The sequence below is a fragment of the Myxocyprinus asiaticus genome, chromosome 10 (genome assembly GCF_019703515.2).
Source record: "Myxocyprinus asiaticus isolate MX2 ecotype Aquarium Trade chromosome 10, UBuf_Myxa_2, whole genome shotgun sequence".
Lineage (NCBI taxonomy): Eukaryota > Metazoa > Chordata > Actinopteri > Cypriniformes > Catostomidae > Myxocyprinus > Myxocyprinus asiaticus.
Window position 1 is genome coordinate 10,244,004 of NC_059353.1, and position 17,002 is coordinate 10,261,005.

At 39.0% G+C, this 17,002-nt stretch overlaps 1 protein-coding gene across 6 annotated transcripts in view; it reads left to right on the top strand.

Annotated features, from left to right (window-relative positions):
• Positions 1–17,002, top strand: part of dgkh (diacylglycerol kinase, eta) — a 140,523-nt gene that overhangs the window by 102,747 nt on the left and 20,774 nt on the right. For 5 of the 6 annotated variants that reach the window (XM_051708502.1, XM_051708504.1, XM_051708500.1 and 2 more), the window contains 9 exons: positions 2,875–3,163; positions 3,775–3,906; positions 7,640–7,774; positions 9,855–9,972; positions 10,056–10,166; positions 10,262–10,358; positions 12,062–12,169; positions 14,263–14,376; positions 14,497–14,631. In XM_051708502.1, the coding sequence (XP_051564462.1) occupies positions 2,875–3,163; positions 3,775–3,906; positions 7,640–7,774; positions 9,855–9,972; positions 10,056–10,166; positions 10,262–10,358; positions 12,062–12,169; positions 14,263–14,376; positions 14,497–14,631 (1,239 nt within the window). The remainder of the gene's footprint in view (positions 1–2,874; positions 3,164–3,774; positions 3,907–7,639; positions 7,775–9,854; positions 9,973–10,055; positions 10,167–10,261; positions 10,359–12,061; positions 12,170–14,262; positions 14,377–14,496; positions 14,632–17,002) is intronic. The other variant, XM_051708501.1, reaches the window with a different exon arrangement.

The following is a 17,002-nucleotide window of genomic DNA, read 5'->3' on the forward strand; positions in this document are numbered from 1 at the left end:
TTACCTTTTATTTAATTCAAGTAATAATAATAATGGCATTTATTGTCATCAGTGTTTCATTCTGTGATCCTGCATGTCGAATACGACTGATATTGATTACATCTTGGATAAGTTTCCTACATTAAAGTTTTGCACCTAAAGGAACCAATACAGACACTGATGCACAAACGCGGATATGTTTTACGTGTCTTGAATTTTATTTAATAAAACTATTTATATAGTTTCCAGTACGTTTTGGTTGTCGTTAAAGAAACTTACAGTTCACTCCATGCTCGTTCAAGTCCTCAGTACACGCATGCTCATAGGATCAGCAGCTCACTCATCAGACACCTCTGTAATTCTCGGTAAACCTCAACAGTTCGTGGGCCAGCTCTATTGGTTCTTTTTGAGTCGGACACGACCGAAGAGCTGTAGGTTTGATTCCTTCATTTCGAACAGGTTCTTTGGTTCAATAACCGGTCTGGTAACTCGTAAGAGCCGCCTCCCTGTATGAATCCAACTCGTTCATTTTGAAGGGGTTCTTTGTTTCAGTGACCGGTCTGGTAACTCGTAAGAGCCGCCTGCCTGTATGAATCCAACTTGTTCATTTCGAAGGGGTTCTTTGGTTCAGTGACCGGTCTGGTAACTCGTAAAAGCCGCCTGCCTGTATGAATCCAACTCGTTCATTTCGAAGGGGTTCTTTGTTTCAGTGACCGGTCTGGTAACTCGTAAGAGCCGCCTGCCTGTATGAATCCAACTCGTTCATTTTGAAGGGGTTCTTTGATTCAGTAACCGGTCTGGTAACTCGTAAGAGCCGCCTGCCTGTATGAACCCAACTCGTTCATTTTGAAGGGGTTCTTTGGTTCAGTAACCAATCTGGTAACTCGTAAGAGCCGCCTGCCTGTATGAACCCAACTCGTTCATTTTGAAGGGGTTCTTTGGTTCAGTAACCAATCTGGTAACTCGTAAGAGCCGCCAGCCTGTATGAACCCAACTCGTTCATTTTGAAGGGGTTTTTTGGTTCAGTAACCAATCTTGTAACTCGTAAGAGCCGCCTGCCTGTATGAATCCAACTTGTTCATTTCGAAGGGGTTCTTTGGTTCATTTACCGGTCTAGTAACTCATAAGAGCCGCCTGCCTGTATGAATCCAACTCGTTATTTTCGAAGGGGTTCTTTGGTTCAGTGACCGGTCTAGTAACTCGTAAGAGCCGCCTGCCTGTATGAATCCAACTCGTTCATTTCGAACAGGTTCTTTGGTTCAATAACCGGTCTAGTAACTCGTAAGTGCCTCCTGCCTGTATGAATCCAACTCGTTCATTTCGAACAGGTGCTTTGGTTCAATAACCGGTCTAGTAACTTGTAAGAGCCGCCTGCCTGTATGAATCCAACTTGTTCATTTCGAACTCGGTGTCAGGCTACTAGTCATCAACATTTAGTTAATGAAATTCAGTTTCTTGAAAATGTCCATCACAGTTAGCTACAGAATTCTTTAAGTCTAATTAAAAAATACAAATACAACTAGGAAACTAATATGTTATTAATAATTTGTATTAGTAACATAATCGAGTAAAAATACCTACTTAATTCTCGAGACCTTCATTTGCAATTTTTTTTTTTAATGATAAAGAAATAACACAGAAAAAACATCTGTTTTATTTGTTTTATAAATGTTTTATTTGGAACTATTAACGTCTCAACGCATTGCAAGTCCTCGTTAATCCTCGGCAAACTTTGATAGTTCACGGGACTGGCTCTTTTGGTTCTTTTTGAGTCGGACACGACCAAAGAGCTGACTTTCGATTTAGCATGTAGGTTTGATTCCTTCATTTCAAACAGGTTCTTTGGTTCAATAACCGGTCTAATAACTTGTAAGAACCATCTGCCTGTATTAGTAACATCAAGTAAAAATGCCTAGGCTTCTTAAGTCTCAAGACCTTCATTTGCAAATATTTGTAAATAATTAAAAAAGAAACAAACATCTGTAGGTTTTTAAATGTTTTATTCTGCTAATGCCATTATCATCTCAACACATAGCAAGTCCTCTGTAATCCTCAGCAAACTTTGACAGTCAGTGGGACCAGCTCATTCGGTTCGTTTTGAGTCGGACAGTTCGACGTGTTGCGTAGCCAGTATTCACTTCAGCTGTGCGTCTTGCGTCATCAACCCAGAACTAAAGTTCGATTCAGTTTGACGTTGTGTACCGGCTCGACCGGTTACTTGCTGAGAATCAGCTCAAAAGAACGATTAGTTCAGTAATTGGACATCACTAGTGGACTGTACATCTGGCCATAGTAGCGTTTGAAATGATGTTGACAGATGATACTGCCGATAAAACTAAGATATCATACTAATTTGACAAGGAATCAGTTCTTTTGCCTCTAAAAATGCACATTCTGCAGGGGAGAGTGTTTTATATAACCTGCAGCAGTGCTTAATGTATCATATCATTAAACAAGATGAACGTTATATCAATATATTAATCAAACTTACTCAGAATGCTGACACGGTTTTCCACACATCATTTTATTAGGCCATAACTATGTATGTGGTTAAAGACAGATGATATTGAACAGTGAAATAGTTTACAGAAACTTTTAACTTCTCCGTTTTGCCTGCGCTCGAATCGACCAAGTATCTCACCCTGCCTGGAGACAGATGACGTAAGCTCCTCTGTCTTCACTCGCATTGGTAGTCGCTCACAATTGTCGCTCGTCATTTGCATAAAGTTTACATTTTCTCAGCTTGTCGCTCCCCCACGGCGATCTCTGTCGCCAAAGGTCGCGACAACTCGTGTCGCTGGAAGTCGCTGTACTCTCATTGAAAATGAATGGGATGGTGTCGCTGTCTCGCACGGCGGTGTGAACGGGGCTTAATCCTCTGTTCTCTGTCTGCAGTGTGCGATTCTGAACGAGAAGATGGATTTACTCCTGCAGACGCTGAATTTGGAGGCCCAGGCCCTGACCCCCTCCGCCCTCACCACTCCACCCATTGTCGAGGAGGAGGTGGAGGAGGAAGAGCTGGAGGAAGAGGAGGATCTCAGTGAGGAGTCATTAACAGAGTTGAAGGAGAACGAGACAGAGAAGGGCTCTGCTCATAAGCTATTCAGACCCCGCGAGCAGCTGGTGTTGAGAGCCAACAGCTTGAAGAAAGCCCTCAGACAGATAATTGAGCAGGCAGAGAGAAGTACGAATCACATGTGCCCAGTCCACCTAATATAATGTTTAAAAAATAAACACAAGTTTTACACTAACATTTACAAGTTAAAGCTAAAGTGTGTCATTTTTTTTTTCATAAAATACTTTCGCCAATGCCAGCTTAATATACTGAATGTACAACTGTAAGCCATTTTGTATATTGATTTCCTTGAAAAGTGTAAACACTCTGGCACTTTCAAAACATTGCTCTGTGTGTTTGAGCATCCCAACATAGCAACATGACATGAGTATGGGGTAGTACTGTTTTTCCGAGCAATAGAAGACGGTGGAGTGTTTGAAAACAGTCATTATTTTTGCAAATCTGTTTGATGCCACTAGTGGTGCAGAAATTGCACACTTCACCATTAAGACTCATTTAAAATTCAATTCAGTCATAAAATGGAAGACATCTAAAAGATTTGAACCTGCATTTTAACTTCTTGATCTTCTGTCCCTCTAAAAAAAACATGTCCATATCATTGTGACATTCACACTTTTATATCGCCAGCAAAATCGTTGGGAATACATTGTGAATATTCAATAAATCAGCTGTTTCTAGTATGTGGATGTGAATCCTGTGTGTTTTTCTGTCTCATGTAGTGGTGGATGAGCAGAACTCTCACACAGAGGAGCAAGAGCTGCAGTCTCCTACAGATTACAGGAAAGACAGTGAGGACGAAAACAAAGACAATGAGAAGGATGAGGACACCAAAGAACTGGAAGCCCTGCCCTGTAAGTGCACACTTTTATATCTTAGTCAATTAAAGGTTTCACTGGACTATATACTTACAAATTTCTGTGTTGATGCAGTGTTACACAAAGGTTTTCACTCACAAATTCCACTGTAGAAACATCCTATTAACAGGCATATTTGTGATACATTTATTTTTCAAATGACAGTATTCAAGAATAAGGGAGTTGCTGGGATGGGTAGTATAAATCTGTTCATGTGATTTTGACAGGGCGACCAACTGATATGACTGGAGTCTTCATGTGTACATGATTTTAAACATATTTGTCTGGAATACTATTCATTTCTTTAGGTGCAAAACTATGTAATGATGTTTGCCATTACTACCTACAAAAAATGCATCGATTTTTTTACTGTATGAGATTTTGTTAATATTTATAATTTGTATACTGAGCCCACAGCTGAATCCCAATTAAAATTGTCTACCTAAGAATGATGTGAGTCAGTGTGCCAGTGTAGAACACCAGAAATATTTTTGATCTATCCACTTTATTTTGCAACGCGGAAGTAAGCAGCGGCTGCATTTCCGGCGAATGTGAGAAAGTTCGCTGGCACTGACCACAGTGTAAATAACTAGAAGTTTTTAATACCAGAATTTAGTGATATGGGCTTATAAACTCACACATCCACAGGATTTACAGCAGAATTATGTGGCAATGTCAGATGATTTTCTAACGTTTACAGTAAAAGAGTAAGTAAATCATTCACTTGTTGCTGTGTTTTTGTATTGAAGAGACGGTAATAAAATCTGCTTCTTTCTTTACCGAGATCGTAACGACGCAGTCTTTCATGTCTCCATGTAAACCTCCATTCACCTGCATAACTGCCGATGATGCCTTTATTTATTTAAGGCGATGTTTCATAAGCCATGCTGAAAGCGAGATCTGCGTATCTGTTTATTATACACCGCTAAGAAAGAGAGGATGCTCTCTGACAGAACAGAGAGTAAAGGCATTTATTATTTTGCCAAGATTAAGCAAGATGCAGTCTTGGTGCAAAGAAAGTTGAAGCTGCATTTTCCCGGCAGCTTTCTTCCCTCTGCTGGTTGTGTAAAATTTGTGGAGGCGTGACAGATGGTGCGGAGGACTGTCTGTGTCAACGCCTGATTTCATTCATTCTGCCAGTGCAACAGTGTGTGATAAAACTATGGCAAAATGCGATAAAATCGTAAATAATGATAATAATATATCGACATTTATTGACAGCCTGTAATATAGATCAGCATAATGTAATATTTTTGTGTCACTAAAATAGCTGCAAGTGGCTTATACAGGAAGTGGTCCACATTCAAGGTTGATAATGGAAGCGCCCTAGTTTAGCTGAAAAATAAGGTGGATACTGTTTTCATTGTACTATGATTTGGTGTTGTGATCTTGTGTATTACAAAGGGCAGATACAGTAGGATACCAATTAGTTTTCAGGCTTTATGGAATGGAATATTAGTTTACTACTTACTGAATACTGTGCAGTACATGCTGTTAAACAGAGTGCATTATGCAATGTTACACATTTTAAAAAGTACGTGCTACATTATATGACCACACTACGTCTGTCATATGAGTTTGTTGCATGTTTAATTCAGCAAGTGGCGTTCAGTTATATTAGAAATTAAAATGGTTCAGTTGCATTCTAATCCAATTTTGTGTAAAAATGTCTTAACTTTTAAGCACATATCATACTGCAGAAATGTACATCCTGTGCATAGTATACATACTATATACTGCAGCAGTTGTAAAATTAGTATGGAAGTATACTATTATCTATGAGAATTACTCTTTAGCCGACTGCCTTAGTGTGTGCTGCCCTCTAGTGATTCGCTAGTCATAATAAGTGTCAGTTGAATAAAACTTTGTTGACAAATGTAAGGTTAATTTTCTGGAGCACAACTGCCAAATAAAAACACATTGCTATATATATTATGTGTATTTATTGTTTTATAAATTCAGAGTCATATAAAGAAGGGAACAAGCTTCTTTTTTTCTTTTTTTTTTTAAGAATTTCTCAAAAACGCAATCTTTTTCCTTCAGAAGGTCAGTGGTTTCCTTCATAATTGTGACAGAGCGCTTTGTACAGACCGTAAGCATGAGAGTTTATAGCTGTAAATGTTTTTGTAGGTCTCCCAGAGGATTCCTGTGATATATTTCTCTCAAATCTTTGTGTGCTGGACAGTGGTACTTCCTGTTTACACAGAGGCCTGCTCTATGCTCATGTTTGCAGTAGGGCATGAAAGGCTGCTTTTATTCTCTGAGTTGGTTCAGTACTTCTGGAGCTTCTGATCTCACCCAAAAATCTCCATCATCTCACAGATGTTAGGTGCCTTTCATGTTCTATGCTTTATTTTTGTGGCTTACGCTCTGCTGAATATCTCTTGCAGTGGATTTCTCTTGTCATTAAAAGCCAGTGACCAAAATGCAGCAACTTTTTTTTTTTAGAAAAGATTACATTAGGGGTGTCAAACACATGGGCCATAGTGATTTGGGGGGAAAAAAAGTATAATCAAATAATGTAAAAAAAAAAAAATTGCTCACATTTATTATGATAATAAATTATTATTATAGTATGATATATTCATAATATTCCATTTTTTGTTACATCAGGACTTTTAAACTCTTTAATTGGTTGTGTTGCATGTAAAGCTCGCATCTTAAATTTCTAGCACCTTTCTTTTGAAGTATTTATGTTTGGCATTCGACTCTCACGTGTATGTGCATTTTTGCGATTTGACGTCTGAAACTGGATATGTGGATGACACTACTGTTCAAGAGCAACACAGTCCCATTTTCATTCATTAAGTAATGACAACAAGGACAGGTACAAGAAAAACATGTAGGGGTAATTTCTTAATTGTTTTTTTTACTGTTGCTCTAATAAATTGCCCGACGTGGTCTTCTGTTGTTGTAGCCCATCCGCCTCAAGGTTCAACGTGTTGTGCATTCTGAGATGCTGTTCTGCTCACTACAATTGTACAAAGTGGTTATCTGAGTTACCATAGGCTTTCTGTCTGTTCAAAATACACTGGCCATTCACCGTTGACCTCTCTCATCAATAAGGTGTTTCCGTCCTCAGAATTGCAGCCCACTGGATGTTTTTGGCACCATTCTCTTTACACTGTAGAGACTGTTGTGAAAATCCCAGGAAATCAGCAGTTACAGAAATACTCAAACCAGCCTGTCTGGCACCAACAATCATGCCACGGTCGAAATCACTGAGATAAAAAATTTTCCCCATTCTGATGGTTGATGTGAACATTAACTGAAGCTCCTGACCCATATCTGCATGATTTTATGTATTGCACTGCTGCCACCTGATTGGCTGATTAGATAATTGCATGAATAAGTAGGTGAACAGGTGTTCTTTATAAAGTGTTATTGAGTGTATAATCAAAAGGCCACTGATGAATAAAATTAGTAAATAACATGCTCCCTTTTGCTTTAACACAAGTTAATTCAGGACTTTATTTTGCTCCAGAAGAGTATGTATCGCACATGTGGTCTATATCTGTACACCAAGGTTTGACAAATAAAAAAATGGGCCTGCAGAATGTTACGTTTAGTCCAATCCAGTCTGTGACCTAAAGTGACACTTCTGACTTACATGCTGGAAAATGTCTGTTTACAACACAACATTAGATTTTGCAGCTAATGGAGACTGTTGTTGTGATGAATGCGTGTGTTCCTCAAGTGACATCATGTTTTGATGTTTCTGCATCTCCAGTGGTTAAGTCACCATGCTCACCGCCAGAGAGACGTGTCAGTCGCAGCACGCAATCCTGTGGCTCCTTCTCCATTACTCCCTTCACTACAAGCAAAGAGAACCTGCCTGTCCTCAACACACGCATCATCTGTCCCGGTAAGACCACATGACATTACCCCATGTGACCACTGAAACATGGAAAACTTGTTGAAGACTTCATGAAACGGCTCAATGAGCGCAGTTTTCCTACCTGTGTTGATGTATTTTGTATTGAAACAGGAAGCTGGGTTTTTACGGAAGCCCTCAACCGCAAGAAGAAAACAAAATTTTCTTGGAGAATTTTTTTTTAGGTGTCTTCGTGCCTTCCTATGCACTAAAATTTTGTTTTCTGACTATTTTTTTCCCCTCTGAATCTTTTTTCTCTCTGATTTTTTTTTTCCTCTTTGAATTACAATTTTTTTTTTTTCTGAAAATCTTTTTTCTCTTATTTTTTTTTCTCTGATTTTTTTTTTCCTCTATGAATTTATTTCTCACTGAAATTGTTTTTTTCTTATCAAGAGGCAACATGTGAGATTTTTTTTTTCTTGCTAGCTAACAATTAGCATGTAGTACCACCAGGTGCCACTATCAGTTAACATTAAATATTATGCTTACAAGGTGACTGTTGATTTATAGATTTATAGTTATAGTATAATACAATAACAAGAATGTTTTGCAAATGTTAATAAAGAAAAAATCATTTTAGACAGTCTTCTAATACATGAAATCCCACAATTAAATGAACCTCAGGTTACATATGTTTCATATGGCAAAAAAATATATAATTTCAGAGAGAAAAAAATTTGAGAGAAAAAAAATGCCAGAATTGTATTTATTTATTTATTTTTTGGAGAAAACAAAAATTGAGAGAGAAAAAAAAATTGCCAGAGAAAAAAAAACGTAAGGCCACCTAAAAAAAAAATTATCTAGTCATTTTTTCACCTTGCAGTTCAGGGCTTCCTTAAGTTTTAAATGCATATATCTGCTAAAAGCTATTTTTGTCAACTTTAAGAAGTACACCAGCTTATAGATGGTCTCAAAGCAAAAAAAAAAAAAAAAAAAACATGGATTAAAAGCAGTAAAACCAGGTGTAACGTATTCACAGGATGGGCAAGGAGGAGGCGGGAACCAAGTGGACTATCAACATAAACTTTTAATGGTACAACTGAACTTAAACATAACATAAAGTGCTTTACAGCAAAACAAACAGAAGATACACACAGACACACAGCTCGTGCGTCTCTCTCTCTCTCTCTCTCTCTCTCTCTCTCGAACTGGTGTCCCGGCCACTCCTTTTCTCTCTCCCGCTGATTATTCAACTCAGTGCATACATGCTCTCCTTGTCACACTCCTCTATTGCCGGATTCAGGCCAGGGAGACCTCCAGCCTGACTTACTCCCCCTCCACCTTCCTTCCTGGAGGGGAGGTTTTGCCCTTTCAGCCGTCCTTCCTCCGGCCGGCCTTCTCCGCCTCCTTGGAATCAAAGAGAGACGAGGGAAGGGAGCGGGATGAGAGAAAGAGCAAGCGGGAGAGACGGAATGAGAGAGAGAGAGGAGAGAGAGTGAAAAAGTGGCTTGCTGGTCGCCAGACCCACTGTCGCCTGGTCCTCGGCCAGCTGGGCAGCGGTCCTCCGCGATGCCAGGCGATGGCACTGGACATCGCCTCCTGGTGGACGGCAGTAGGCTCCTCCGCCTCCCGGCAGACATCAGCAGCTCCTCCGCCCCTGGCAGCGGCTACTCCGCTCCAGGCAGCCGGCAGTGAGCTCCTCTGCCCCCCTGGCGGACGACAATGGCTTCTCTGCCTCCTGGCAAACCGCTTGAGTACCACCGTACCATACCTCCTTGGCGTTGCGACCCTCCAACAGCGGCGCGGGCTCTCCGACAGTGCATCCCTCCTGTTTCCCGGGTTTCGGCACCAATGTAACATGTAAAGGATGGTCAAGGAGGCGGCGGGAACCGGCAGAACAATCAACATAAACTTTAATTACAAAACTGAACTTAAACATAACATAAAACACACAGACAGTGCAGCCGCGTGCGTCTCTCTCAAACTGGCATCCTACTCTTTATTCCTCTCCTGCTGATTGGGCTGATTCATCGCCGGACGCCCATCGTTACGGCCCGACCATGCCCTCCTCCTCGTCACACCTGGTTTGAGTGTCTTGAAATCTCACATTCATCCTTTGGTTGGTGTTCAGGGCTCCGGGCAGGTCTTGCTGCCTCTATAGCTGGAAGCTCCATCATCAGTAAGATGCTGCTTGCCAACATAGATCCGTTTGGTGCCACACCCTTCATAGATCCTGACCTGGACTCATTGTAAGATCATTTGTTTTATTTTTCTTCTTAAAGCTCATCTTTATAGGGGTTCACAATACTCACACCAGTTCTTTCTCCAACAGAGAGGGCTATTTGGAGAAGTGTGTGATGAATAACTACTTTGGCATTGGGTTAGATGCAAAGATCTCACTGGAGTTCAACAACAAGCGCGAGGAGCACCCAGAGAAGTGCAGGTAGCTCAATATCTTCTTCCATATGATCAGAAGAGTGCTGTCAACAACATGCCATTAACATTGACCGGTTGACTAATATTTATTTGACCGTCCAGAAGTCGCACTAAGAACATGATGTGGTATGGAGTTCTGGGAACCAAAGAGCTTCTGCAACGGACCTATAAGAACTTAGAGCAGAAAGTTCAGTTGGAGGTGAGTAGTCACTGATGACACAGTTAATTAAAGGCAATTTCTACTGATGGGACACAAAGCAGGGCTTGAAACTCTTAAAAAACAAAACAATTGATGGGACACAGAATGTAGGATACAACATATCTAATAGTTCTCACTCTGAAAAATAGGGTATATGTGTTTTATTTAGGGCCGGGAAATGTAACGCGTTCATTTCTGCGAGTAATAGTTTTTGTTTAACGTGTTTAAAAAAAATTTATGCAATTAATGCAGTTTCTTTTTTTTAACTTTCTGAAATTTCACTAATGTTTTTCCCCACTACCTGTTGCTAAAATTGGCATATATAAATTTTCAGGAGGTACATGCTCGACTTGACTGCATATCCTATACAGAAACTGATTGTGTGGAGCAGTGCATGCTTATTACGCGCGATGCGTGTCCCGGGTATAATAAACACGAGCGCGTTTCTCTTAGCATCGCCCGAAAATGCTCAATCTCTTTCTTCTGAACCACTGTCAAATGCTAAACCACCCGAGTGAGCATGTGTGCGATAGAGATTGAGAAGGACCTGGCTATTCAGCAAGCAGCAGCCATGTATAGCCTACTTGTAGAGACTGAACGGCAGCCAGAGAAAATAATATATGTTTAAAAAAAAAATTATAATAATTTATCCCCTTTTCTCCCAATTTGGAATGCCCAATTCCCACTACTTAGTAGGTCCTCGTGGTGGTGCGGTTACTCACCCCAATCCGGGTGGCGGAGGACAAGTCTCAGTTGCCTCCGCTTCTGAGACAGTGGCTCACGTGGCTCGTTGTGCATGACACCTCGGAGACTCCACATGTGGAGGCTCATGCTGCTCTCTGCAATCCACACACAACTTACCACGTGCCCCATTGAGAGCGAGAACCACTAATCGTGACCAGGAGGAGGTTACCCCATGTGACTTTACCCTCCCTAGCAACCAGGCCAATTTGGTTGCTTAGGAGACCTGGCTGGAATCACTGAGAAAATAATATTTTTTAGATTTTAAACTTAAGCAAATTAAACTTCAGCATTCAGTATGTTTTATAGCTGTATGTATAGTGTCTAATAATGCATTGGCAATGTTCACTTACATTACTCTTGCCAATAAAGTTTGATATGAATTGAATCTGACCATTTGATCCTATTATTAAAAAAAAAGTCCACTGGAAAATGGCAGAAGATTTTGCCCAACCTTTAATTACAGCATGTCCACTGATTTTATGGCATGTATACATATACTTGTATCAAAGATTTATACCTAACTCAATTAGAAAAAAAAAAACCTCAGCATTTTAACACGTACATATTTAAATAATTAAAATAAATAATGACTAACTAAGCTCTTGCAAGTTCTTTGAAACAAAGTATAAAGTAAATATATTTATAATTATATTTTAATGTTTGTTTTAATTTACCATGATTAATTGTGATTAATCACAGAAAATGGTGTGATTAGTTAAATTCTTTTAATCGATTCACAGCCCTAGTTTTATTGCTTTAAAATATGTAATTGGACAGTTTGTAACCTATTTGGGGAAAGTGCCAAAATTCACTGCTAGTTTATCTACTGATTTATAAATAATAGCTGCTGCAACTGGACCTCTTTTCATTTATTTTGAAATACTAGGGGTCAAATGGTTTTGTTGGCTGATGACCACTGGCCCTGCTCATGGTTTATGGTTTTGTGATTGATTCTGCAGTGTGATGGGCAGTACATCCCACTCCCCAGTCTCCAGGGAATCGCCGTGCTCAACATCCCCAGCTATGCTGGGGGAACGAACTTCTGGGGCGGGACCAAAGAGGATGATGTAAGTGTCTCTGATTATGCTGGGGGTGACGACCTATGATTTTTTCCTTTAAATGGCATTTTCAACCCTGACTCTGTGCTGTTCAGCCCACTTTGAAGGCAGTGAGAGCTGATATGTGTTATTTTTGGCTTATTTTGGTGGCTTTAGACTGGTTCGTTTCCTACTTGATGAATAGGAAATTTTTAGTGTCTGTTGGAGATGAGATGTCCTCCTCTTCAAAAAAGAATTGTGGTGTTCCACAAGGATCCCTGTTAGGGCCAATTTTCTTTTCACTATATATGCTACCGCTTGGTTTTGTCATTCAAAAATACAACATTAATTTTCATTGCTATACAGATGACCTGCAATTGTATTTGTCATTGAATCCCAGTGATGTGACTCATTTTAATGTTCTTCATGCGTGTATAGTAGATATAAAAATGTGTATGTCATGTAATTTCCTTCTGTTAAATACTGATAAAACAGAGGTTGTTATAACAAGCCATGATTCTAAAAAAAAGTCAGATTGTGTCAGCACTTAATCAGGGGTCCCAACTATTCAGCAGGAGATGAGAAATTTGGGAGTTTATTTTGATACTAATTAAAATTTTGATACCATGTCAGGAAGTTAGTTAAATCTTATTTTTATCAGTTAAGGAACAATTCCAAGGTGAGAAATGTCTTGAGTTTCAAGGATACAGAGAAGCTCATACATGCTTTTATTTTGTCTGGCTTTGACTATTGTAAAGCCCTTTTTTCAGTGTTAAATCAACACACTTTAGCATGGCTACAATCAGTGCAAAATGCTGCAGCTAGACTTTTAACATGAACAAGGTCTTTTAATAATTTTCCTCCAGTTTTAGCTTCTTTGCATTGGTTACCAATTAATTTAAGGGTTGATTTTAAGATTTGATTAATTACACATAAGGCATGGGTTTTAAGACCTTATGAAACAGTTAGACTTCTTAGATATTCTTGTCGTGAACTGTTGATTGTTCCAAGATCTAGATGCAAAACTAAAGGTGATAGAGTGTTTGTAATGAAGGCCCCACTATTATGGAACAGCCTGCCCGGGGATATTAGATCTGCTGAATCTGTAACTTTTTTAAGTAAAGAAATTGCTTTTATTACTATGTGAATATGTTGGGATTTACTCTGTGTGCTTTTTTTATTTTTTATGTTTTGTGAAGCACCTTGTGCTTAATCAATAAATGGTGCTGTATAAATAAAATAATAATTATTATTATTATTTTTAATGTTAAAATCTTATGTCCCAGTTCAATATAAAACTTACAGACAATTATAGGTAAGCCATTTGTAGTTTGATTTCTCAGAAAAGTTTCAACACTGTTGCTCTGTGATGGTATAAAAACATTACTCAATGTGTTTGAGCATCCTGACCAGACCACCATCAACCATCAACATTATCTCAACCAGTGGTGTGAGTTTTATGCCGTACTATCTGTTTGTTCAGGAAAACTGTTTGAAAACCATAATTGTTTTGCAGTTCCATTTGAAGAGACTAGTGGCACAGAAATTACACACTTCAACTTAAAAAGTTGAAATGTGAGACATCATATCAAAAAGAATTGTTTAATAAAGAGTAAATAAGAGTTTAAAGATGAGTAGGCCCTGTGGTGACTAATGTTGCTTAACATGCAGCTGGCACAGAACAAACCTTTTGAACCTGGTGTGACACAGCTCTTTGTTCACAACAAGTGGCCATTTGACAGCTGGTTTGTTTTAGTTTACATGGTCTCATTCTCTCTTCTATCTATAGCCTCAGAAAGAGGTTACCTCTGGACACTGTTTTAAGATCTTTTTACATTAGGGCAGAATGCTTTAGATGTCTGTCTTAGAGAGGACATTCAGAGGACACAGTCCAAAAACTTCATTCAATTCCACTAAGTGTTTTCCAAGCTGGAAGAGTAGTTTATTAGTTTAGAGTAGTTTAGTAAGTTAATTGAATATAAATGTTACAAGAGCCACAGTGTTTAAACTTTTTGGGGGAATAAACCTACTAATCTGGGATTGTATAAGAAAGTGTAAAGTAGAATGCAAATAAATATTTAAATTTTTTTGCTTTTTATTGTTTTTTTTGTTTTTTTTTGCAGATATTTTGTGCCCCTTCATTTGATGATAAAATCTTGGAAGTGGTGGCTGTGTTTGGTAGTATGCAAATGGCTGTTTCAAGGGTGATTAAACTGCAACATCACCGTATTGCACAGGTAAACACGCCTCATACGAATTATTCTGGTTTTGGTGTGGTTTCTGGTTATAGAATGTATTGTCTAAATCCAACCAACCTAATTTAAAGTCTAATCTTTAACTTACCTCAACCCTGCCAGTGTCGTACGGTGAAGATCACCATTTTAGGAGATGAAGGAGTGCCTGTGCAGGTGGATGGAGAGGCCTGGATTCAACCTCCTGGAGTCATCAAGATTCAGCACAAGAATCGTGCTCAGATGCTGACAAGAGACAGGGTAAGTGTTTCTAGAACACAGTCAATATTTATCACCACATGAATAGATAAAGGAATAGTTTACCCCAAAAATTGTCGTTCCAATGCAGTATTATTTTCTTTGGAACACAAAAGGAGATCTTAAGCAGAATGTCCGAGCTTCGGTTTTCCATACATGGGAAGTAGAATCCTACTTAGGAATCCAAATTCCTCATTTATCCTGCCAAGCTCCAAAAAGGACCAAAACACCATAAACGTAGTCTATATGACATATACTCCAAGTACAAAAATCATAAAATAGCATTGTGTGTTGAAAAGTACAAAGTTTAAGTTGTTGTTCACTGATATTCTTCCCCTCTTCCATCAATCTCAAATCTTATTTGTGTTTGTGCGTTTTCAAGCTAGCCACGACTCGAGTGGTCATGAGAAATGCGAGGACCAATGGCATTTGGTGTCAATGACGTAAAACCTGATGCAGTGTGTCTCATGGTGCAGTTTTTTAATTAAACAGAAGCGAAAATGAGATTTTAGAGCTCCAGCAAAAGGGAAGATCAGTCAATGACGACATAAAATTTTGGTCTGTTCCTCACACAAAGCTACCATAGCTTCAAATGACTTGTAATATATATGGCTTTTATGGTGCTTCTTTGTCTTTTTGGAGCTTGACTGTAGGGTTGGTTACAGAGGACCAGTTTTTGTTCAGAATTTTTTTTCATGACTTTCGTTTCCGTTATTGGTTCCTGTACGTGCAATTTTCCTCCGATGTGAACCAAACGCTGTATTATAAAATACTCTGACAGTGTTTCCTGCAGCTCAGTTCAGCAGCAGCGCTGCCCTTTACTGAATCTACAGGGTGAAACACAGCGCTGCCAGATTATTTTCATTCACGAACGAATGACTCTTATGAGCCAGCTTTTTTGAATCTACAATGCAAAACATACAGAGCTTCTGGTATAGTCTGATACCTGAACAAATGACTCTAATGATACAGTTCTTTTGAATCTACAGCATGGAAAATACGTTGCTTCTGGTAAGTCCAGCTCTCGAACTAATTACTCTAATGATTTGGTTCTTTTGAATCTACAGCACGAAACATATGGCGCATCTGGTATAGTCTGATTCCCGAACTAATTATTCTAATGATCTGGTTCTTTTGAATCTACAGCGCAAAACATTCTGTGCTTCTGGTAAGTCCAACTCTCGAACGAATGACTCTATGAGACGGTTCTTTTGAATCTACAGTGCGAAACATATGGTGCTTCTGGTATAGTCTTGATTCCCGAACAAATTACTCTAATGATCCAGTTCTTTTGAATCTACAATAGAAGACATACGGCGCTTCAAGTATAGTCTGATTTCTGAACAAATGACTCTAATGAGCCAGTTCTTTTGGATCTACAGCGCGAAACATACTGCGCTTCTGGTATAGTCTGATTCCTGATCGATTGAATCTAATGAGCCAGTTCTTTTGGATATACAGCATGAAATATATGGTGCTTCTAGTATAGTCTGATTCCTGAATGATTGACTCTAATGATCTGATTCTTTTGAATCTACAGCACTGAAAATACGTTGCTTCTGGTAAGTCCAGCTCTCAAACGAATTACTCTAATGAGCTGGTTCTTTTGAATCTACAGCGCGAAACATACGGCTCTTCTGGTATAGTCTGGTTTCCAAACGACTCTAATGATTTGGTTCTTTTGAATCTATAGCACAAAACATATGGCGCATCTGGTATAGTCTGATTCCCGAACAAATTATTCTAATGATCTGGTTCTTTTGAATCTACAGAGCAAAACATACTGTGCTTCCGGTAAGTCCAACTCTCGAACGAATGACTCTATGAGATGGTTCTTTTGAATCTACAGCGCGAAACATACAGCACTTCCGGTATAGTCCGATTCCCGAACAAATGATTCTTATGAACCGGTTCTTTTGAATCTACAGTGCAGAAAATATGCCGCTTCCGGTAAGTCCTACTCTCAAACAATTGACTCTAATGAGCAGGATATTTTGAATCAGCAGTGCAAAACATACTCCGCTTCCCTTATAGTCCGATTCCCTTATGAGCCGGTACTTTTTAGTGAATCAAAAACACGTATACATCAGTTGGGCGGTTGCTGAATTATTGTTATACTGATGTGCAAGATATGAATGTTTAAATCTTAATAAAATAAGAACTGTTGAAGTCTCACAAGCCTGAAGTATAACATTAGACTACATAACACGCCTGTCTCTGGAACTGTTACTGTCATGTTGTACTTCAGTGTAAATGACTGCTTGTTGAGTAGACAGAACCTGAGTTGTTAAATTCCTTACGATTCCCATTTGAACTTTAGTGTATATTTCACCATCTGCTTTCATTGTATGGAAAACAGAAGCTCTGATTTACG